Genomic DNA, 25,084 nt, shown 5'->3' with positions numbered 1-25,084 from the left:
TTTTATAGTAAAAGCTGTTTTATCGATCATGTTGGGGGAACTGGGGTGCCAGTAAGTGAAAAATGCTAGTTAACAAAGAAGGAGGGAATTTGGGTGCAGGAGGGGGCTCGGGATAAATGGGAGCTGCAGAGGCGGCGCCTGCAGGCAGAGGTAGTGCGCAGAGCCTCCTGCTGCGCCTCCGCCTTCGAGCAGCCAGGGCACATTGCCGCTTGCAGGAAGCCGCCCGAGGTGAGCACCCCCTGGATCTGGCACCCCGAGTCCCCTAACCCCCTGCCCCAAGCCTCCTCCCACACTCTGAACCCCTTGTGGCCATTCCTCTGCCTAGGAGCAGCAGGGACATGTCACTGCTTCCGGGAAACCACATGGAACCAGGTAGGGAGCTTGCCGGCCCGACGCCAACTGGACTATAAACCAGACTTTCTATGATGATTAGAAATGCTGGTTTATAGAGTTTTCTGGTTGGTACAGGGCCAGATAACAGCTTCTACTGTAACTTCCTTATTTCTGACTGATGATTGTTTACATCAATATAGGGAGTAAATATTTAATGTGGTCAGCCATGGGTAGTTTTATGTAAGATAGGCACTCTACGCAACAATTAAAATATTCTGCACCTCCTGTAGATAAACTCATTCCTCTGCCATCACTTTCCTATCTGAAGAGTACGCATCAGGATGAGTGGGCATGCATTTTAGTACCTGTTTCCATTTATGCTTCTCTGCCAAAGCTTAATAAACTGACATACTCAAAGCACTACTGCATGGACTAAAGAAGAGGTTCCAGTTTGCTATTTGTCTATCTTGATAGATCCACAAAGCAACATATATGGAAACTGAGGTGCTGAAACATGTGATCACTCAGTTATACAAAAAAAGGAAATGAGATAAGCTGTTGGATAGGAAAAAAGGGAAAAGAATACAAACTAGATATAGGTTTCAGAATAGCAGCCGTGTTAGTCTGTATTTGCAAAAAGAAAAGGACTTGTGGCACCTTAGAGACTAACAAATTTATTTGAGCATAAGCTTTCGTGAGCTACAGCTCACTTCATCGGATGCACCTAGATACAATTAGGAATACAGAAGAGCTAACTGTTTCCCATCCAAAATTTAATCTACCAGTTATTAAAAAAAAAAAACCACTTTACATAACAGAAAACCCAATTTTTTTTTAAATACATATGAATAAAGCAAAACTTCCAGAATTATTTTTAGACAGACATATGAACAATCCCTCAGAGAAAAAAAGTCTTATATAGTCATACCTATATGAAAAATGGCAAACCTTGGGTTCATACAGATTGTTAATATGCATTTTAAAGAAATTGATAGGCCCCCTCGTGTCTTTAATGTGGCATTAAAAGGGTAGTTAAAAACATCCCTCTGTATGAAAGTATGCAATGGCTGTCATTCCCAAGCTTGGAAGGGAACCAGTAGCATGCCCATCACATAGGCCAATTTTCTTTATTCAACTAGCAAGTAAAGATCTTAATCTGTTCGCTTATACACTTTTGCTAAATCAGAAACTGCTAAACAATGGGACAGATTCTTCCACTCTTACTCATACTGAATAGTGCATTATACCTTCAGAAGTCCTTGTGATTCCTACAAGAGACCTAAGGCACTCCATAGAGCGAGTGAGTGGCAGAATCTGGCCTTCACATTACTGGGACACATGAGCATAAAACTGTTACAGATTGACCACCAAGAAGTACGAAAACACTGTATTGAAAACAGTAGAATGTCCAGAATCTAAGAGACATCTGGCCACAGTTATGTATCCCAAAGTCCATCTACCCACCTGGGGTTAGTAAAAGTTAAAAATTTAGAATAAAACATACAGGGAATTTAGCTCTTTACTGTCTCTTATAATCCTACACAGAGAAATTTATAATCTGAACTCAAGAATAGGGAGTTTAATATGAGAGGAGTAGATTTTAAAAAACTCTCAGCTTTTGAAGATATACAAAATATATAGATTTTGAATTACATTTGTTTTTAATTTTTGTATAACAGTCCTCTACCATTTTTTCAATATTTGCAGATTAAAATACATAGTTCAGCATTCTCAGATTGAATAGGCCTAGAGAAAATGCACAAAACCTAAACTCAGCTTTGGGAAAAGTATGACCTAGAAAAATAAGCTCTCATACAGACAGAATTTTAAATGTAACAGACCCTGTACACAAGTATACTTTTAGGAAAAGAATGAGAGAGAAAGGCAGACAGCAGAACTCAGGAGAAATAATAGAAAATATTTTTGTAAGTCTATTTGTACAACATAACTTGTTGTTTAATACAAAACCTGATGTGGGTTTTTTATTTGTATCAGCTGCATCTTAAAATAGTGAAAATAAAAATATATCTAATACCTCCACTGACATGGGGGCAGGGAAGTAGGTTTCCCCACCTCCAATATCTGGGGTGCCCACTCATTCAAAAAATATTGACAGAAGAAACTCAACAAATAAAAGATATGCTAGTCAAATATCCTTTTGTTATTTTACTGGGGCTACCATTACATATCACTGAAATCAGCTACCACTCATTGATGAACTATTGTTTAGTGGCACCCTTAATGAAAGTCCTCTATTCCTGAGATTTCAGAAGTAATGGAAAACTTGATCCACTAGACAAACAAGAAGAGAAAATGACAATAATACTGAGAAGTCTAGCTTCTGTTTGTTTGGATAGAAAGCATTCACTGCTACCAAACTGAAGCATTGACACAACTTTGAGTATTAAACACTTTGAATGAGGACTTGAAGTAGAAGAGATTTTTGAGGTTCTCAATCATCATAGTAGAAGTGGACTACTGGCGGATATACTTAGATGAGAGAAAAAGGAAAGCCCAACGTTTGGACTAGGTTACCCAAAAGATTCAAATATGTGAAAGTAATGGATTGAAGCAGAAGTGAATGCGACTAATGAATATTGTAAAAAAGAGTCACATGGCACATTGCCAAAAAGAAAGTCAAACTAGGAGGAAGGAACGAATGGGCCTGATGGACTTTGTTATTATTGTTTGGTTCTTGCTTTTGTCTAACTCCAGAGTGTGATGGTGTTAAATGGGAACAGTTTTTAGTACTACAGTATTCATAGAATCATAGAATATCAGGGTTGGAAGGGACCCCAGAAGGTCATCTAGTCCAACCCCCTGCTCAAAGCAGGACTAATTCCCAGTTAAATCATCCCAGCCAGGGCTTTGTCAAGCCTGACCTTAAAAACCTCTAAGGAAGGAGATTCTACCACCTCCCTAGGTAACGCATTCCAGTGTTTCACCACCCTCATAGTGAAAAAGTTTTTCCTAATATCCAATCTAAACCTCCCCCACTGCAACTTGAGACCATTACTCCTCGTTCTGTCATCTGCTACCATTGAGAACAGTCTAGAGCCATCCTCTTTGGAACCCTCTTTCAGATAGTTGAAAGCAGCTATCAAATCCCCCCTCATTCTTCTCTTCTGCAGACTAAAAAAATACAGTAAATTAAACAGTCTTCCCCAGAACAGAAAGCAAAGCAATCAGATTTCAGATATTACAGTACACATAAAAAGTAACATCAACATTTTCTGAGTGAGAATCAAGGACTTGCTAGGCTCTTTACATGTTCAAAGTCTGAGCACTATATTATATGTAAATGTACTGGTACAGGAGCAAAGTTATATACTTTTCAGTTCTACTAATTTTCTCTATAAGAATTCATGTTTTCCCCCCTTTCACAATATTCACTCAGAAGAACAGGTCAGAGCTCATCCCTGTTGAGTTAAATTTTATTTTAGGGCCAACTTACAACAAAAACTCTACTCCTAGATGGACGTGTGACTCCCCATTGACTTCAATGCAATAAAGATGTGTCTGCCTAAAAACCTGCACCCTCCAAAGAGAGGCACTGTCAGATAAAGGCTGGAGTTTAGGTATAATGTCTTAAACTGATGTTAATGCAAAAACTCCAGTAGGGATTGGTTATCCTTATCCTCTCCCTAGATAAGAGCTCCTCTGGTATTATAAACCATTAAGGCCAAAATCTGCTTTCAGATGTATGTCACAGCTCCCATGAACATCAGCAGGAATGACAAGTATTTAAGTGAATGTAGAATTTGGCCCCATCATTCACGCTTACTGGGAATATCAGAAACTCACTCTTCATCTTTATAGTCTACCATTGAATTTAAAGTTTTAACTTATTTTGTGTCTTTTCCCCTGGACTGTTTGGTAACTGAAGGGGCAAATGCAAGTGAAAAATCTGAAAATGTTAGAAAACAGGATGTGATTAACAAAAACACAAACATGCATTAAATCCATTATGAGGCAGTAGTGAGTGATTTCAGCAAGGGTATGTACTTCATTGCAATCTCATGTACCCAGAACGTGTTCTTATTGGGACATGCTTGGTTGGTTTTTTGTTTTTGTTTGTTTGTTTGCTGGAAAATGGTAAGATGATTAAAAACAAGCAGAAATCAACAACAGAAAATTTTCATAAACCAGTTCATTTAATTCTTTATACCACAGTTAAGTAATTTTTTGGCATAAACCCTTATTGAAAATTGACGTATGGGAAAGGAATTATTTATTAGTTTCTCACAGACTTGAGCTGGCAATATATATAAATTCAGACTAAAATCTAAGAGGCTGAAAATGTCTTACATACACAATTTTTTGGAAAAGCAGTAAGGGCGTAATTCTACATCAGTGAAGTCAAGATTGCCATTGTCTTCTAAATGGCAGCAGGAGTTGCTCTACACAGTACACTCAAAAGTAAGGAGTTCAAAATTGTTTGTCTACACTAACCTTAACTTTATTTCTGTGTTCCTACCACCTCCACTTAAAAGCTAAAGTTTTATTTACCACCAATTAACTCCCATATTGTTTTCTAATACAGATCACTTCAGTGTGTGTGTGTGTGTACGCACATACCCATGCTAGAGCCCCAATCATCTAAAGGGATAGACTTCAATGAGACTCTTTGTTTGATTCTCTGTCTATTTTAAAAAAAACTGTTCACTTTTGCTAATGATTTGACAAAAAAAGCTTTTCACTGAACTAGCAATATTTATTTTCATTTTAGCCTGGAAGAGTTGTGACTCTTGTTGAAGATCCTGAGGTATAGTACTTCTTTTTTGTACGTAATATTTATTCTAAGCATATAGAACGTCCTACTGCATTCAGAACTTAAGGGCTCTATGAATCTGCATTTTCTTATCTTTAGTGTGTAGATAAATAACTTAATTTTTCTTGCTTTCAAAACATTCTTAAAATCCAAATGTTATATAAAATGGTACATATAGTGGCTTTCAACTGATCTAGTTTAGCTAGTTAGTCTAAAAGCAACTAGAAGTGCTTTGGCTTCATGATTATAGAAGGCAGAGTTTTAAGCATCTTCCTGAATACCCAAATAAACTGCCTTGTTTAAACAAACAGAGTTTTGCTACTGTCAAATTTATACAACCTGGAAGCTATTACCAGTTTGAGACAGTGTTCTGATGGAACATCCTATAAGATAGCTTCCCTAAAATACAATCTGGCCTGTGTCAAGATTAAGCCACAGTAACTCTTGCTTAAACTCTTTAATTCAAAGATGAACTGATGAATATTGTGAGCTTAAACAAAAGCTCCTTTTTGGGAATGGTTAGAGGCCTGATTCTGCTAGTCTTACTATAGATGGGCAAGCCCTTTTTCCATGAAAAGTCCCACTGAAATATTTGCAGAGTAAAACACATGGAAGAATGGCAAAATTGGGCCTTAAATCCGTCCATGTAAAATAAAATCTACATTTTTTTTCTGATTTATAAAATAGCAAAAAGTGTTTTTTATTTTGGGGGAGATGAGAGGGGGTTTTGCCCAGATATCTGGTCTTGTCAGATTTTGACAAGGAAACATGCTTTTACATGCAACTACTTTATTATGGCCTAGTCCGATAGTTCTTGCTCACCATTAGTCATCCCACTGAAGGACTCCTAGTCGGACTACCCCCATGAGCTATGGCAACAGGACTGTGCTCTTATATAGCACAACTAGATTTATTTAGCCTTTTTAGCATGTCATCTTTATAATGTGTATAGTTCATATAATTGGTTTGTATGCATTCAAGCCATTTGTGTTAACTGCAATATGAAACCATATTAATCATTTGAGTGTTATTCGTTTGTCCTTTCACACACATGACCTTAATGCAAACTGTCTAGCTTGGATCATTCTCAGACTTATACAGTGCATGAATTATGAATCTGGGTGTTCTAAGGGTAGGCTGTGTTTCCTTCTCTCTTCCAGATTTAAATTTAAGGCAAGAGTCCTTTTATACAACCCATTCCTGCAGGATACTGAGTGTCCTTATCTCCCACTAATATCAACCAAACTAGATCAGCACATCACAGGATCAGGCCCTTAGTTTGGAACTAATTAGTGTGACATGGAGGTAGAGGCAATTCTCAACTGATGCACTGTGCTGTCATTGTGGCCCTCAGTTGAAAAGAACTGGGTAGAGTAAATGCTATTTTGTAATTAAGAAGTTCTAACACCACATTAAGTCTTATGCGGTCATATCCTCTCCCATCCTTTTCTTGAAGCAATACATCATCTTGTAATCAAACAATGTAATAGGACAATATTATGAGACAACACAAAATAAAGTTTATTGCAGAGGTGCAGAGCATATTGTCCCCCAGTAGTAGGTTCACTTAGGAGCCAACATGCCTAGAGGGTAGGCCACGGCTCAACAGCACACAAAGTCCTTGTGGGGCCTTGCTGGGCAATCCCAGGGACTGGCAGCCAAGTTACAGCCCATCCTTCTTCAGGTTCCCCCAGTCAGACCAGGGGAGGAAGGCAGGGGACAAGGACCTGGGCCCTCCCTCTCCACCAAGTTCAGGCCCAAGTGGGAATACATGAGGAGTATCTCAGTCCCCTCTAGGGAGATGGTCCAGGGGAAGCTGGTCTGGGGTATTTCCTATCTCCCCTATTCTCTCCTCAGTTTGGGGTGAGGTCACAGCACTCTGAGCAACTTTCCATTGGGAGGGAAGCAAACAGTCAGTTATTCATATAATCAGTAGGGGTTTCCCAACTCTCTTCCCAATGTCCAAGGATTCCCCTTGGTCGGGGGGGGGAGAGAAAGGGGGAAAAGGTCTAGCCTCTTGGGCCTTACCGACAGTCCAAGCCTTCCCCTGTGGATTCCTTTGTCCCAGAAGAGAAATTGGCTAAAGAGGAACTGGCTTCCTTCCTGCAGGCAGCCTCTTAACTCTGCCCCTGCTTGACTGCAAGAGTCCCCTTTTAAGCAGATCCTCCATTTGGAGCATTCTCTGCAGCTCTATGAGGGGCAGGACCTTTTTGGGCTAGTACTGCTCTAGTGAGGGACCTATAAATCCATCACCTCCCCAGCTGTGTAACTCTACTGTTCATTTCCTCTCCCGGGGGGTAGAATTTTACATTTATTAGTAACATCCCCCATTCTAAATTTACAAATAAGCTTCCACGCAAGAAAACGTGAATCTCTGCAGGACGCAGAGGTGCATGGGTGTTTAAGTTCAGCCATTCAGAACACCTCCATAAGCACGAAGAGTCCTGCATTAAGCTATACCTAGCATGAACCATTACTGCTTGAAGTCTGACAGAGGCTTCACCATTGTGAACCATCTGGAAGTGACCATTTAAGGTCTACAGACAATTTTAGAACCATTTTAGTCTGTCAAAAGACCTATGAATAGGGGATGATCTTGCATACACTTTTTTGCAGTTGTTACATGACAACTCTTTGGTTTTGTTTCAAGATACCCAAATCAGAGCAATGGTCTTAGAACGGGAACAAAATCTCAAAAGATGATTTAAATAATAGTTAGTTTGCCAAACTTTTCTCTCATCTAACAGCTCTCTTCAGCCTAAAATTGTTCGTGATTGCTGACCCACTAAAGCTTCCTGAGCCTCCCAAGCTATGTAAACCCAAAGGCTGCTCCTTTTTCAATAAGGATTTCCCTCTGATATGATAATGCAGGTTGTGGTTTTAGCACTGCTGCCGGAAAAATATGGCTCCAGGGAAAATTGAATATGCAGATGGGGATTGTGGCTAAGGCCCAAGAGGCTAGATGGGGATGGAGATGGCAGGCAGATTCTTACCTAGCTTCCTGATAAATGTCAATCAGTCATGAAGGAAATATTAGAGGAGTCAAAGCAATGCTCAATTAGGGAGGGGAAACAAGGGTCCAAACTTAAGGTTTTCCACAAACCCAAATAGAAATCAGTGTGCAGAGGAAGAAATAGCAAGAGTCACCACTCCTCGTATTAGGCAAGTAATCTGGGTAAGTAAAAAAACAACCGTCCACTGGTAAATTCCCTCAGACATCCTGGATTTTCATTTATTTTAGATTGGGGAAGAAGGAGGATTCTCAAGTACAACTGAATTTGGAACAGAGAGGACACTAAGCTAGTGAACAGTGGTGTGAGAAGAGGCAGGGAGCTCATTTAAATACATTCCTTGCAAAGAGCTCAGGTAGTTTTCATTTTTAGGTTGTACATGCTAGCCTAGTTGTCACAGTTGGGCTAGGGTGAGCATGGTGTGTAGCCAGTGTACGTAACGTACAGGGGCTTGGGCACCTTGGAGGGAGTTTGTCTAAACAGGGCTCATGCCTGACATAACAGTGAAGATTCACTGTACTTTTAATTATTATTCAGCGAGGCAAAATACTTGTAACATTGACATTTCCCTGAAATGGTAGCAATGAATAGAGGTAAATGTAACCGTAATCATAAACTTCAACTGTTTTTGTAGCTGACAAAACAAGCACAATGCAGTACAGTGTCTGTCAATGTGACTTTCTGTATCTTTCTGGTAAGTTTTTTTTTCACACTACAGTACTGTTGGATACCATTATGTTATACACACACTCACCCATATAAGCAAAGAATGGTTATATTTGTTCTTGCTGTATTTGTATTGTTAAACGAACTTATTTGTGATTGCAGGAGTCCCAGAGCAAACCATCAGATTTTTTTTTTTAAATCTTGATTTTGATACAACCTTAAGTTATTTTGAGACTATCAACTGATTCAATAGTTGGTTTGTTTATAATTAAATTGAGCTCAACTGGCTGAAACAAGAATGAATGAAAGGTGAAGAGGTAACTTTAATTTGAAAATGCTGTTTTGGAGAACTGCTTTAACTCTCTCCCTTTGTAGTTCATTGAAAATTATTTTAAAAAGGGAAAATAATCAGGGGTAGGAGCTAGAATGCTTCCCTTGAAACCGTCATATTGCTTCCTCCTTTTGACATCTGAACCAATGCTCCTCTAAATCCAATACCAAACCCATGAACTATTTTGCCCATAACAGTTGTATAACATCCTTGTTTCTGCAACAAGACTTATTCTCATTGTTTTAGCATCAGTATGCATAAGCAGTAGAGGTAACCCACAGCTCAAGAGGAGACTTGCATGCAGAAGAAAACAGAAACTTCTCTTGCAACCAAAAACTCTTAGAGCTTATCCACATATGAAAACAATCTGGGGAGAGGTGTGGGTTACTGGTACCGACATACCCATTTGAAGTAGTATTGGCCCAAGGTAAAACTACTACATCTGAAAGGGATAAAACAGAAAACAGTAGTTTCTTCTGGTTCATCATGGACTGCATGGTTGAACAAGATGCAGTCCCAGGGGAAGGAAATAAAACACAGTTCATTATGATAAGTAACTGTCACATATGTGTAGTAGTTGCTTTTTCTAACTCAAGTATTTTTAATATTTTGTCGTACACAATATGGTCAAACAACTGAAAAATAAGTAACTTCTAGGGGCTGAAATCCCCCAAAATAGCTTAAAGCAGCGGCCAATTTAGAATGATACATAAATTTATTACTTTGTTTTGTAGTCAATTCAATGCCAAGGATATTTATACCAACTTCATGTTAACAAATGGATTGCTCTTGCATTGTCCTATGAAGGGCAGGTTAAATTTGAGGCTATTTCTGAATTAATTAAAAAACAAGTAACTTCCTTCTAGTAAGAAACAATATAGTTGCCTTAATGGGTATCCTAGAAATCACCATTTCTTTTTTCTGCCTACTGGAAACTTGCAGGAGAAGACAGATGGACAGGGAATGTAACAAAAAATTAAGGCCTCATCTAAAAATCACTGCTAAGCACTGGTGGCATGGTCACTGTAGGTATACAGATTTCACTGGGCTACGTCACTAGGATTTCTCTTCTTGTTTGAAAATATATAAGGGAGGGAAAGATTACCATCTCTAAGCCAAACTAAAATTAAAGTTCTGGGAATTGTAGCTTTGAAGACAAACCATTAGGGTGGGACAGAAAACAAGAATTCTGTTTTGTGAAGAACTGAGGATTCAAACTTGTTTTTGTTTCTCATTGGAACAAATCCTAGGCCTTTCAAAAAAAAAATTTGCAAAAAGAGAGGGCGACCACCCTAAAATAACTAAGAGCCTAGTAATTAGTGCACTCACTTGGGATGAGGGAGACCCAAGTTCAAGTCCCTACTCTGCCTGATTCAAACCAGGGACTTGAACTTGAGTCTCCCACATCCCAGGTGAGTGCCCTAAGCATGAAATTGTTGGCTGTTCTGGGCTCAGGTTTCTGTCTTTGACCAGAAATTACACCCTGGACCTGCGCAACCTTCAGGTTTTGTTTGGTTTTTAAAGAGATTCATTAAAACCATAACTTCTAGTGAAAATGTATCAGTATTTTCTGACCAAAAAACATTTCCTCTGAAAATTCCCACCTAGCTCTGACACATGGCTAAACATCCAGATTCTTAAGATGTTTTAATGCCATTTCTGCTAACAGTGTTGTTGGGTGCTCTGATATTATAGGGTTTAGTTCTGAGGAAAGTACCCCTGGGGGAATTCTGCACCAAAAATTTTTAAAAAATGCTGCACACAATATTTTCAAATTCTGCAAAATTCTGCATTTTTTTTGTCAAAATAACAATATAATCACACCAGTTTCAATTATTTTTGGTCATTTATTTCAAAATACCTGTCAGCAAATATGTCTGTAACAATACAGACAAAAGAGATTCAGAAGTGTTTTTTTGACAAATAGATTCTTTACTAGGCATATTAATACAGAACTCTAAGTAATAATTTATTTAAACTACAATACAGAACCATATTTCCCACACACTGCAGAAGCAGTGCAAAGGCTGAGGGGAGCCAGGGGTAATGGAGGAGCTGAGGGAGAGGGAAATAATTGTGGGGAAGGAGCCTGGATGTGAACTTGGAAGGTTGTTGGATGTGGGTGGGAGAAGTATGGAACAGGTTTGGGGTTGTTGGGGGTTTTGGTTTTTTTTTGGGGGGTGGGGGGGGCAACTGTTAGGGAGCTTCCCCCGTGGAGACCCTAGCCTCTCCCATTCAATCAGACACAGGTCCCTCCTCCTCCACCCAGACACCCTATCCCCATGTGCATCTGTGCCCTACTCAGATACCCCATCCCTATGTGGCCCTGTGCCTCTACTCCCATTCAGCCCCTGCCCCAGTCTGTCCTCCCTGACTAACCCTTATGAGTTCCTGTCTGACCCCCCAGCACCCCACACTGTCTGCCTCCCCATAGCCCCTGTCTCCTGACCTGGCCCTACAGGTGCTGTGAAGAAGGCTCTCTCTTCTCTACTGGCTGGGAGCTGCTGCTGCAGTCTCACCACAGCACCCTCTCGTGGGAAAAAGGCGGAACTGCAGCAACTTTTCAGCAGATGCTTTTTTCTGTGCAAAAAATTAAAAATGTGTGGCTCATTAATTATGTGCGTGCACAGTGATGTAGAATTTCCCCAGTAGCAGAAAATAAAGCCAAAACTTTCAGATAGCCTTCTCTCTTTCAATTCTACACACTGGTGGTACATATAAATTAAAACACAAATCCTTTAAAATATAGGTATCAGAATAAAGCAATATTCAAAGTTTTAGAAATGAAGATTGACCTACCTAAAAGGAATAATCTAGTGAAAATTACTTTTAAATCTACCTCTCCATCTAAGGAATTTATTTTTAATCTATTTGTGTGAGATTGTGAAAACTCATTTTGTATGCGCTCTGCTGATGCTTTAGCAAACATTATTTACCAGAAATGAACCTGAGTGTTTAGTGCTCTAAATTCAGATGCAACAACTAGACAACATTAGCAGAAATAAATTGCACCAAATTTCCTTTATTTCTAGAACTAAGCCCAATATCCATAATAGGGTGCAGAAAGAATTTGGCATAATTAACGTCAACTGAGAGTTCTTAAACAAGAACCACCATTTTGATTTCAGCTCTTTTCTTAAATAAAGGACGGAGAGGACGAAGGGGGAAAACTATTTGTAGAAAGGGCTCTACCAAAAAAATGTGTTTTAAATTAAGTTTATTGCTAGTATCCCTTCAGTGTTTAGATTTACCTTTCTGGTTGTGTTCTTCAACAGGGTTGTGTATGGGGTGTTGCTTACAGATTGCCCGCAGGACAAGAAGTTGAAGTAAAGGCATACCTCGACTTCAGAGAGAAAGGAGGCTACAGGACTACAACTGTCATTTTCTATCCAAAAGATCCCTCAATAAAACCATTTAATGTGTTGTTATATATTGGAACTTGTGATAATCCTAACTACCTTGGTCCAGCACCCCTAGAAGACATTGCTGAACAGATTTTTAATGCAGTTGGTCCTAGTGGAAGAAACACGGAATACTTGTTTGAACTTGCCAATTCCATCAGGAATCTTGTACCAGAAGATGTGGATGAGCATCTCTTCTCTCTAGAGAAACTAGTAAAGGAACTCTTGGAAAGAAACCAAAACCTCAACTGCATATAAAAATCATTTAATAGTTTCAAATAAGCTTCTCCTTTCATCTTCAGAATTACGGTTTCATTGCACAACGGGTATATGATTTGGAGGCATGTTTATCTGTACTACGCTATCTTATTTATTTTAATGTTGCATTCAAGACACTGTAGTTAAGGGTCACTAGAAGATTCCATTGTAAAACCATATTTTCAGACGTTTAGAACAATGGGGGGCAGAAGTGTTTCAGGTTTGAATTTGGTATACAAGATTTTAGCCAAAGAGCATATTTTTCTTTTTCAAAATTTGAAGAAAATCAACTTTGGCCCTTTATTTTTTGAGGGAAATTTTAATTTTTTGGTGATTTCAGGTTTAAGTTGTTCTAAAAAAAATAGTTATCTTTAAACTACCTTTAGGACCAAGTCCTGCACTCAGACAAAATTCCCATTGATTGAAGTGGTAGTTCTCTCTGAGTCAAGACTCCAGGATTAAGTCCTTAATACAGCTAAAAGAGAAATGTTTTAAGTAGCTACTCTACATGTACAGTAAGTACATGGCAAAACATTTATCGTATAAAGGTTCAACTCCATTAGAACTAAGCTATTCCATTGAATCAGTAGTTTTACTTTTGGTATATCAGTTTGTCATTAGACACAATGGGCAAACAGTTGGTGTTATCAAAGAAATTACTCTTTCCCTTGATGCATTAGGTTATTCATGATGTCAAACCCTTAGAAACAAAAATACGGTACATTGACACAAATAAGCCATACCGTATCAGTGCCTCATTTCTTTTATTTTAAAATTACTGTAAACAAAAATAAACCTAAACTGTTAAAGTAACTGAGGATATGACTTGAATCCACAATATAGCAAGAATGTTCTGAAACTCCCATCTTTAATAACTGTTTGCCTTCACATGCCTATATAAATCCCATTGAAAAATCAAGAAGATTTTTCCAACTTTTGAGGGCAGAATTTGGCCTAACTGGCCTAACTATTGCAATACAAAGGCATAAGGAGTTTCTGTCCCAACTATGAATTTTCTTGCTTCTCAGAGTTTAAGTTATTTTCTTTAATCCCTTAAAGCATATTTTTGTATTTTAATATATAAAAGGTCCTCTTTGAAATGTAATGTAGTACCTCATCATACAGCAAGAGTATTTATATATGTTCAGTAATCACATGAAAACCGGTCTTATTTTCCATCAGTAATAGCACAAACATTACATGATTTATGTTTGTACACACAGGTAGTCTTTTCCTCTTTTCTGTCAATTTTATATTTGTAGCTGGGCAAAAAAAAAAAAAAAAAGTAAAGTCATCAAAATGACTGACTGATATAATCTATACCTTACCACCTATAGAAAACAAATTGTAAACTGAATGTTACAAAATATCATTCAAGTCAGGCACCTACGTAAATAGGCTGCAGTACATAAAACGCATTGAAAACAGTTGATTTAAAACATGAAACAAAGAGCTTTTGCATTTAAGACCAGGATTGTAATTTTTGTCACCATATTTCTGGCATCTATCAAAGGAATATAGATTTAGGAAGCACAAGTCTACCTGTTAAATTTTCAAAAGCTATTAACAAGAGGAGAACAAAGTAGAGGTTAATGCTTTAATTCTACAATATTATTAGTACATAAGATATCAAACTTGATGGACCAGTCTAATCAGATGACCAGGGGATTTGCCTCATATCATATATATTGGGGACCTGTTCTCCCATTAATACTTCAGTTCTTTGCTAACTTATGAGAAATAGATCCTGTTGGTTTCAAAGGTCTTTATTCTCCGCTATGTTACACTGATGCAAGACTGATGTAACAGAGCAGAGAATCAGGCCCAGTAAATTCCACTGGACAGTAAGGCTAAATATAGGGTGAGAATATTCAGACTCCAGTAGCTAAATGTTAGCCACCTAAATAAAGTGACCAAATTTTAAAAGGTGACAAGAACAGGCATCTCCACTAACACCAATGGGAGGCTCTGAAAAATCCAGTCACTTATGGTGCCTGAATATGGATTTAGGATTTTAGGCATCAAAGTTTGAAAATGTTTGCCTACATCAATATATCAAGATCCATTAAAAAAAATTATTCCCTTTGACATGGAGAATACTCACTAAATGTTAATTGTATACTTTAATGTTCGAGAAATGTTATGTATGGCACCCTTTAAGGAGTATGTAAACACTGCAAAGGGATACTGATTGTTGTTTTCAAAAAGACCAGCATTTCCTTTCCTGTGCATGCCTGGGCTTTGAATACACGGCTGTAAATTTAAAGCGTACATCAGATGGAGTTGTAAAATCTATGTATTTTCATTAATTTCTCTCTCTTCTGTCAAAAGCTTATTTTTGTTTGTCATGAGATGGTGGGGAAAGTGTATAAACCCCTTTATCACTTCAAGAACTCCCTAATCACATCAATGATGATACTCTTAAATATTATGCTTATTTAAGCACTAGTGTCGGGGCATTGGGATTCTGTATGGCTCTAAGTTTGGTAATTTAATTTTATTCATATCCAAAACACTGTTGGTTCAATCTCTTTTCCAGATTCATAATAGTTGCAATAATACCTGTAATGATACATTCCATTTTGTGCATATAACTTCAGTACAATAAAATGCATCGCGTATTTAATTGTGTTGGAGAGAGAGATTTTCAGAAATTTTACTTTCGTATTTAAGAACAGACTCCATCATGAAGGACATTTTCAAAATACCTGAATATTTTGACAATAAATGCCTTGGTTATAATACTTACTTCCTTTTGTAAAGCATTTTGAGATCTACTGATAGAAAAAAAGAGCCATATAAGAGCATCATTATGTTCACAGAAAACAGTCAGATTAGCAATGTCAACATACCAGTTAAAGCACTGGAGTTAAAGCTCTCTTTTCCCTTTGATGCATGGGAGTTAGATACAATAAATTTAGGGAAGAAGACACACTCAGTACTATACCTCATGATTGCTCTCAAAACAAGGTCCATTACATGGAGCTGAATATGCCATTAGATCAGTTCTTTACCACAAGCCATTTTATATAGATCTTCTGTTCATTATGTGCTTGATATTTTTTCCTTTTGGTTGGTGTTGTGTCTAATTTTTGTGACAAAGTTAGAGATTCAAATCCTATCCTAAATATGTTTGCATTAAAAAAGCACCACTAATCTACCTCTAAACTTCTTTCCAAAACAATGACTGAGGAGACAGCATAAAGGTCTAAGTGTTAGATTTTGACTCCCTGGCACCACAGGTTCAAATCCCAAAATGGTCACCTAAACCCTTCATCCCTGTGAAACTGATGAAACCAATACGGTGCAGTTTGTGTAGAACAGTCTTATCTGATGTGCATGCTCCTTTTGTAAGAGGAGCTTGCCCTGTTATTGGTCAAGACCATCCCCTAGTGTTGTACTTGCGGATCTCTAAAATAAAAGGTGCTATATAAATTTAAGTTATTTTGTAAAAATTTAAATGAGCACAGGAACTGCAATGACAACAGAACTCACTTTTCTTTGTGCTGCAAAGTGAAGTAAAGTTAGAAGGCAACGTGTTATGTAACGGTAAGCCTTTTCTATGCCTGAAATCCTTTAACATGATCACTAAACATGCTCCATTAGATATAAAGACAGTTATTAAAATGTATAAATTACAGAACTAGATGACTCTGCAATCTAAATCTTTAACCTGAAACTGCAATATTGTATTTTTTCCATCTTCTCAGACTCTTACTAACTTTTAACAGAGGTGCCTCACATCTACCTTTACTGTTGTCTACTGTAAACCAGAAAATTTTTACAAGTAAATTGGAGCAATTTGCCCTGCTTGTTATGAGAAAAATATGAAAAAGCAGAAAAGATCTGTAGTTATGGGATTCTTTATACTTCACTAATAACAAATTCATTTTCTTGATTTCTTCTTTCAACTTTTTCCCTGCCTCACATTTCCTGCAAATGAACAGGAAAAAAAGCAGATAAAAGCTAGGTGAGCACATAACGGCACAGACAGTGAAGTCATTAGGTTTCAGCGTGGTAGCCGTGTTAGTCTGTATCAGCAAAAACAACGAGGAGTCCTTATAGCACCTTAGAGACTAACAAATTTATTTGGGCATAATCTTAGAGATTAACATTTAGCATAAGCTTATACCCAAATAAATTTATTAGTCTCTAAGGTGCCACAAGGACTCCTCATTGTTTTTGCTGAAGTCATTAGGTTCCTCCATTTACTCAAGATCATATTGCCTTCCACACACAAGTACAACACACACACACCCCTTGAGGATAGTAGGAATTATTTATATGAACCATTATTATGACTAATTATCTGTATTATCAGAGCATCTAGGAGCCTAAGTCAGCGAAAGCAGAATAAAAGAGACAGTAGATGTATACTACAAGGAAACCGTTTGGTACCTAGTGGTCTCAAAACACCAGTGGCCTAAGCATTGCCAAGTTTTTTGTAGGCATCATGGCAAAGAGTTTAAGGACGGGTTTGAAGGAGAACAATGAAGTGGCTTAGCAAATGTTTGTAGGGCGTTCATCCCACACAAGGGGCAGCACAGGAGAAAACATGAAGATGCTTCTTTGAAAACTTAAGTGGGCAATGGAGGCTGTCATCATGGGCAATTGTAAGCAGGAGTCAAGTTCTTAATACTAAATGAGAGGGGATAGGTAGGCTGTGAAGGGCCTGGAATGCAAAGACAAATTTTGATGCACTAGAGAATAGTGAACCAGTGGAGGGATGCAACAAGAGAGGTGATGTAGTCCAAGTGAGAGTGCAGAAGCATTCTGAACGGATGCGAGTGGGGCAAGATTGCATTTGTCAAGGCCAGAGAAAAGTAAGTAGCAGTAATTGAGGTGCAAGATGATGGGAGCCCAGACAAGAATTTTAGCTGCATGGATGGACAGGAAAGGCCATATCTTAGAGATGTTATGCAGAAAGAATCTGCAAGACTTGGACATCGGCTGGGTGTGAGGACCTAGAGAGAAGTCCCAGTCGAAGAGAACACCCACGTTACAAGCCTGAGTGACAGGCAGGATGGTGGTGTTGTCCAAGAAGGGCTTGCGGGGGGGGGGGGGGGAGGGAATGATTAAGAGCTCTGTTTTAGCCACATTGAGCTCAAGCTAATAGCTATGCATCCAAAGAAGATAGAGAGAGACAGGCTGAGACTTTAGCTGGGACAGAAGCTGACAAGTCTGGAGCAGGTAGGTAGATCTGTAAGTACTCTATAGTAGTTGAATTCGTGTTTTCGGATGAGCTTAACAAACAAACAAGATGGGGGGGGAGAAGAGATGGGGACCAAGGACAGGGCTATGTGGCAAGATGAGGAGGAATCTCCCAAAGAACATAATGAAGGAGGAATCAAAGTGGCCCTTAAAATTCTTTACACACGCACACAGAAAACTAGACCTTCAGTCGTCATTTAAGCGTAAGGGTATTATGCAAGAGGCAATTACTGAAGTTGGGAAGATCAAACTTTTTAAGGGCAAGAATGAAGAAAATCTGGAAAGCAGCAGTGGTTTATTAATTAAGGGGGGGGAGAGAAAGTTTTTATAATGACTTCAGTGCCCACGTACCCTTTCCTCAACTCTTCCCATAGTCTCGTTTTTATTCCCTGTATTTTCTCTTATTTTAAGTGTATATAAAGGCTCTTACTAGCTAACTAGTAGTAGCAGCTAACAATCTGGAGAAGGTCTGTTTTAGGCAGGGTTGACTAACAGTCTAGTTTGTCCATGCAGAAGAATGTAGTGTTCAGTATTCTTTAAGCACCCATAAAAATGCAGAAACTGAGAACAAATGAAATTAGCATACTCTAACACATTTTTCTCATTAGAAGCATAGAACTATGCGCTCTGAGAGTTGAGAGATGTAGCACTGCAACCAGTGGAACTGTTGGCATAAATCTTAAAAGGTGGCACTCCCACTATCAGTCCTACAGATGTACACTTCAAATCTAAACAAAGTAGGTTGCTTTCCTTTGCAAATGTATTACATATTGAAAAAGTTAACCTGAAATATGAAAGGATGAATGGTACTTTTCTGAACTTTACTTAAAATAGCTTGAACAATTTCCTGTCTTTGTGTAGCAAAGAACCCCCTAGGTCAATATTACCTAGCTTTAAAAGCTAGAGCATCACAGCCCAAAAATAGTCACAACATGCTGTCCTCCAGTACCAATAGCTGATAACACTGTCATTCAGTACAACATCACGTCATCAGTTTAATGAAATCAGATCTGCATCCCCTCGAATTCCATCCATCCCTTCTTAACTTCTGGTGAAAAACTGACATAGCCAGTGTCTGGGTCTCATAAAGCAAGAGGCAGAGAAGGGAGGCTGAGAAATTAAATGCAGCAGCTCCCCCCCCAGGACCATTTGCCTAGTGCTTTCTGTTTTGTCTGATAATGTAGGTGTATGCTCGCATGACTGGGCATTCCACTCACAGTGCTGCAGGGTCCCAGATATGTGAACAGAACAGTGAGCCACTTGTAGGATCCTGCAGCTCCAGAGCCACAAGCTAGGATTGTCACAGCTTTAACAGTAACAGGTTGTGTTACTCAAATATCTTAGCTCCTGAAACTGTGACACAGAGATTATGATTTCCTGACTTACTTTTAAACTGTTCATAAATCCCGATCATCCAAAACAGAACAAAATATGTATTTCTGTAATGTAAGTGATTGTAGATGAGTGACAGGGCCAAAATTTCAAAACAGAAGTCCTCATGAAAAAATGTACACACAATTATGCCTACAAATGTGGGTATACAATTAGAGCAAAGAATTTGAACACCCTATTGTCGGAAAGGAAGCATGTGCATGCATTTTTGTCTGCAGACTTCAGGTCTTTTTAGAAATGTAGCCCTTAAACAGTCACTGTAAATGTTTTTTAATACGTTTTTCAAAATTCACTTCGAAAAATTTCCCAGTCATTCTAAATTCCCATTTATAAAAGATACAACTCTACTGCATCTTTCTTTCCCTCAAGAGAAGTGAGTGCTACAAAACAATTATATTTCTTAATTTAAGGACTCTAGCTGACTTCCTTTCTCATCTTCCTTTATTGTCAGATATTCTATTTGGTTAACCTGTTTATGTGCATCTTCCATCTGAACACTGACCCTTCCTAATTTTGAGGTTCTTAATGCTGTTTCCCTTTCAGTTTAACTCTCACTAAGTTCAAGTTGAGTTAGTCTCTCTCGAAGACTACGTGCTCATCTACTCACAAAAGCTGCACAGCTCTAACTACATGGATGTAGCTAAAGTGTGTGAAGTGAACGCAGTTATATTGAGATAAATGTGCTTATACCATTACTCCTTATTTTCATATGGGAAGGAAAAAAAGCTATACTGATATAAGGCACCTTTATATCAGTTTAACTGAGTCCATACTAGGATTTGTACCAATATAACTATTTTGGTAAAAATTCACACCTGTATCTGAAATATTTATACTAGTATAACTTTCAAGTTTAGACCAGACCTGACTGCTAATGAGGTGTAAAATGTTACCATTAACATGGGGATACATTTTGCACTTATTTTGCACTGGTGTAAATGATTGTGCAGGGCAATGATGAACAAGACACTAGTCAGATCATAAGAGGCAATATACACAGTATTTTTATTTTGTTTCTATAGTTACAATGCACAAATACAAAATTCTCTTTTTAAAAACAAAGAACTCTTTCTAGAATATACCAAGAGAAAATTTAATATCAGCAACACCTCCTGTAACAAATTGTCAGAGCTGCATGGGATCACTCTCTAAGCAAGAAATACGAATCCTGAATGCTGACCGAATTGGAAGAGATTTTACGTTACAATAAGTCAGGTAACGGACTAAAAACTTTAGGCTGGGGATGTGCAAGAGTCCAGTCTATGGACCTGTGAATTTCAGGCCAGGATAGCTGTGAGAATCAGATAGGAACGTTACTGCATTCTCCCTCAGGTATTCCCAGGGACGTGCACAAAACAATGTTATATTCTCAGAGAAAATTGGGGCCTTGGCTGCATTTACAGCTGCTGCTGTTGTTGTACAAGAGAGATGGAATATAAAGTGGGAGGGCTTTGGGTGGAAATCATAGCCCTCAGACCAGCTTGTCATTGCCCTGGGTTGGGAAGAATCCTTATCATATACCCTTGGTGATGATTCAGGAAAAACCCATGCCTGGATAGCTCAGTGAATTGGCCGTATTGACAGGTCCTTTCAACACTATATCAAAAGTCCGTAATAAGATTTGTAATAAGTACAAGTTTCAACATGACAGTTGTTTGGTGCATTACACAAATCAGATTTATCGTGCTTTCAGTGGACAGCTATCCACATAGCTAAAAATTAACCTCATAATGCCTATCATTGCTGGCCAGTTCTGCACACAGGCTAAAAATCAAAAAGAAATGGAAATTGAACTTTTCACTTTCTACAGTGGTCTTAGAACAGAGCTGAGGAACATAATCAAGGCTGCATGAGGAAAAACACCCATTGCTCGTGATCTATCTGTTCTGTGGTTAGGGGACTTTGGTTTCCAGTATTGGCAGGCTGGCACCTTTTAGAAGGGAGGTATGCACTTTTTAAATATTTAACTTTTAGCAAGCAAGAAAGGGTTCATAATGTTAGAGGTCCTGAGGCCTCCTTCCTGTATGATTCTTCTGTTTTTCTACCCTCATTCTTAACTACTACTAGCAACTTTTCCATGAAAATACCTTTAGGGGTTTACCGCCTCTTGCTTATTCCTCACCTAAGGTCATGATCCTCTGCATATGACATTAATCACCTTCACAGGAACTGCCTGTGATGTGTTTCATTTAGTGGGCTGTTTTCCTCTTTCCCCGTCTCTATAGGCATTCCCCGAGGCTCTGTCCTTGGCCACCTCCTCTTCTACAAGCATAGCTTTGACTATCATCTTATGCAAGTGACTCACCAGACTACTTCTCTATCCCATCTTCCTCTATTCACCCTAGCATCTCATCTTGATATCTCATCATTCATATACAGTCCAACAGCGAAAACTCAACATAGCCAAAACAGCCACCTTCCACCATCCCTTCTCCCCCTCCTTTAAACACTGTGGAAATCATCATCTTCGTTCTAGTTGTTCATGACCATAATCTGCACAATACCTTTGCCTCAACTCTCTCTCTAGACCCACACATTCAGGCCATATCTAAATCTTGCTGCTTCTTTTATATAGCATCTCTAAGATCTGGCCTTTCCCCTCTCTCCGCACAGCTAAAACTCTGATTCAAATCCTCGTCATTTTGCAACCAGACTACTATAACCTCTTCCATTTGGGGCCTGACTCCCCTCATACTTGCTCCTGTCAAGTCCATTCAAAATCTGCTGCTAAGATCATCTTCCTGGCTCCTCAACCTGACATCAACCCCTCTTTAGATCCTTCCCCTTGCTTCCCCTTCACTTCCACATCAAACACAGGCTTCTTTTCTGTACTTTTAAGGCCTTTCACAACCTAGGGCTTGCCTACACTAAAAAGTACACCAGTATAGTTAAAGCAGTACAATCCCCTTAGTGTGGATGCAGATATATCAGTAAAAAGTTGCTAGTGCAGGGGTGGGAAAACTACGGCCCAGGGGCCACATCTGGCCCTTCAGATGTTTTAATCTGGCCCTTGAGCTCCCACCAGGGAGCAGGGTCACGAGCTTGCCCCGCTCCACATGTGCTGTGGCTCCTGGAAGCAGTGGCATGTCCCCGCTCGAGCTCCTATGCGTAGGGGCAGCCAGGGAGCTCCTCATGCTACCCTTGCCCCAAGCACCACCCCTACCAGTTGGAGGGGGGACATGCTGCTGCTTCCGGGAGCTGCTTGAGGTAAGTGCCGCCCAGATCCTGCACCCCTGACCCCCTCCCGTTCGCCGAACCCCTCAGTCCCAGCCCGGAGCACTCTCCTGCACTCCCAACTCCAGCCCCACCCCAGAGCTTGCACCCCCAGCTGGAACCCTCACCCCCTCCTGCACTCCAACCCCCAATTTCGTGAGCATTCATGGATCGCCATACAATTTCCATACCCAGATGTGGCCCTCAGGCCAAAAAGTTTGCCCACCCCTATGCTAGAGAGATAAAGAGAGAGTATGCACACATGCTATTCCTGTATGGGAAAGGAATAAAATATACCAGTATAAATCACCTTTATAATAGCATAATTACATCTACACTAGAGTTTTTTCAGGTATAGATATTTCCGTAAAAAAGTCACACCACTAATCAAAATAATTATATTGTAAATCTTAAGTGCAGACCAGGCCTTAGTCCTACCTTACCTAGTTGTTCTAACAACTTATTGAAAAAATCTACCTCTGACTTTGCTCCAGTGTTCCCAGTCTTGAATAGGAAAAGCTGACTGGTTGGTGGAGAACACCTTTGTACTTTCTCCCATGCCACTCCTTATGCAGGGGAAGAGTATATTATAAGCCATAAAGCTTATATCCTTCTTAAGGCTCATCACTGCCATGACTCCTTCCAGACATATGATGAGATTTTACTCTCTTCCCCTTCTTTCCTTTTCCTACTTCCTTATTCTTCCAACTTCTTCACTCCTGTCATTCCTCATCCTACCTCTATCTCCAATTAAAGCTATTTTTAGAAAGTGTATCTAATAAAACTCTGCCAATTCTTCATCACATTCATTTACTTGCATGTTATATCCCTATCACTTACGCTCCACTTGTTCTGTATCTTTTAAACTATAAGACCTCTAGGGCAAGGATTCTCTCTTACCTAGTGTCTAGGACAACAGGGCCCCTATCCTGAGTGGAGCCTCTGGGTGACTTCATAATATTTAGTACTAACAACAGTGTAATAGAAAATGAAGAAAGAGATTAATTCTCAGTGTCAAACCAGCAGAGACAGGACAGAATGCTAAAGCAAGGCATAGACTAGCCCTCAGTGGAAGTGCCTGTAATACTGAAATTCTGCTTGCAACATCAGATACATTACTGAATAGTATTGAAGACCAGAGTCTACCTAAAGAGAGAACATAAGACACCTTCCTTCTTCCCTCTCTCCCCGCCTAACTATATTAACGTCATTAAAAAGCAACTTGCAATGTGGGTGGGTGGGTGGCTGGCTGGGTGGAGTGGGGGGGAGGAGTGAAAAGGAGTAATCAACAATGCAGACAGGCTTCCGTCTCCATCACTGTTCAATGGCAGGTATGAAATGACCAGTACAATACATGCTGTGGTGTTGCATCAAATAGGAAGTACTGAAAAAGTTTGTATATCGTATGCCAGAAAGCGTGCAATTCATTAGAAGCATGCCAGGTATTCCTTAACGTGTTTATTTGCGGTGTTGGGTGCATGCCAATAAATATTTCAATTCTAATTTTTTAAAGAAATGTATTTTTACTACACAAATCTGTAAAACATGACATGATAAAATCTATTTAATTAAAACAGCACAGGTCTCAGAAAATATCTTTTATACTTTTAGATGTAAACAATAAGGTAAGCTTAACAAATATTTACCATATAACAGCCAAATACTCAACAGAACACACTTCTCCCCCGCAGAACAATATAATTTAATACTTTACTATGTATTTATATAGCCCCCATCACAATAGCATCATGCTACATCACGCTGATGTAAACCAGAAGTAACACAATTGATATTCTGATCACACATCAGCTTTACATTCATGTAACACTCTGGATAAGGCCCACTGTCTGGTCATTAACCACTGTTACTAACATTATGAGGAAACATTCTTACTGAGGTAGCAGCTAGGGGACAAAGGCAGACCCCACTCTGCTTTAGAGTATTCTAATAAAAGAAGGGTTCCACCAACAGTCCATTTTTCAGCACAGGGCTTAAAAACAACCTCTATTATCCCTTTGGCTGCTTAAGCAAAACAGAGTACCTACCTGTTTTGACACTTATTTAGTCTTCATTAGTTAACATATGACATTTCCACAGCCAGAGAGTCCCTGGGGATTACCTGTAACAATGGGCAGCAAAAAACAATGTTATTTTATTTTACTCCATTTGCTTAACATAAGGCTTCTATGAAGAGCTAAAAGTCGCCAGCAAGCACAGAGAAAGTTTCCACTCCCCACCCACCCCCAGCCACATACCTGGAAACAAACTCTGGAACCAATCCAGTGAGGTGCTAGGAGCCCTGGACTCCCACTGACTTCAGTGGAGATGAGGACACGCAGCTTCTTCCAGGCTAAGGACCAACTCTCACTACCTGTGCGTGCCAGAGAAGTTACACTTGCAACCCGTCCAATGGGCGGCCTGCTGACAGACCGACTAGAGACGGTCTGTCCGCACCCTGGTGCTAGCCCTGCCCGCTTGCCAGCCCTCCTGCGGCCAG

The 25,084-nt window shown here is 39.3% G+C and overlaps 2 protein-coding genes across 6 annotated transcripts in view; one reads left to right on the top strand and one right to left on the bottom strand.

The window, feature by feature from the left end:
• The window catches only part of CHAC2 (ChaC glutathione specific gamma-glutamylcyclotransferase 2), a 31,375-nt gene extending 16,032 nt beyond the window's left edge, over window positions 1-15,343 (top strand). Inside the window, exons 2-3 of one of the 2 annotated variants that reach the window (XM_077813898.1) lie at window positions 5,063-5,098; window positions 12,388-15,343. In XM_077813898.1, coding sequence (XP_077670024.1) covers window positions 5,063-5,098; window positions 12,388-12,771 — 420 coding nt within the window. In that variant the 3' untranslated portion in view covers window positions 12,772-15,343. Of the gene's footprint in view, window positions 1-5,062; window positions 5,099-8,928; window positions 9,099-12,387 lie in introns of those variants that run through there. The other variant, XM_077813899.1, reaches the window with a different exon arrangement.
• Window positions 1-25,084, bottom strand: part of ASB3 (ankyrin repeat and SOCS box containing 3) — a 129,555-nt gene that overhangs the window by 103,848 nt on the left and 623 nt on the right. For 3 of the 4 annotated variants that reach the window (XM_077813893.1, XM_077813897.1, XM_077813896.1), the window contains exons 2-3: window positions 24,843-24,958; window positions 24,633-24,706 (exon numbers count right to left, since the gene is read on the bottom strand). The gene's annotated coding sequence lies outside the window, so the exon portion shown is untranslated. The remainder of the gene's footprint in view (window positions 1-24,632; window positions 24,707-24,842; window positions 24,959-25,084) is intronic. The other variant, XM_077813894.1, reaches the window with a different exon arrangement.

Source organism: Eretmochelys imbricata, chromosome 3 (genome assembly GCF_965152235.1).
Source record: "Eretmochelys imbricata isolate rEreImb1 chromosome 3, rEreImb1.hap1, whole genome shotgun sequence".
Classification (NCBI taxonomy): Eukaryota; Metazoa; Chordata; order Testudines; family Cheloniidae; genus Eretmochelys; species Eretmochelys imbricata.
The sequence above is the reverse complement of the archived record's forward strand: the minus strand, read 5'-3'. Positions and strand labels throughout refer to the sequence as shown.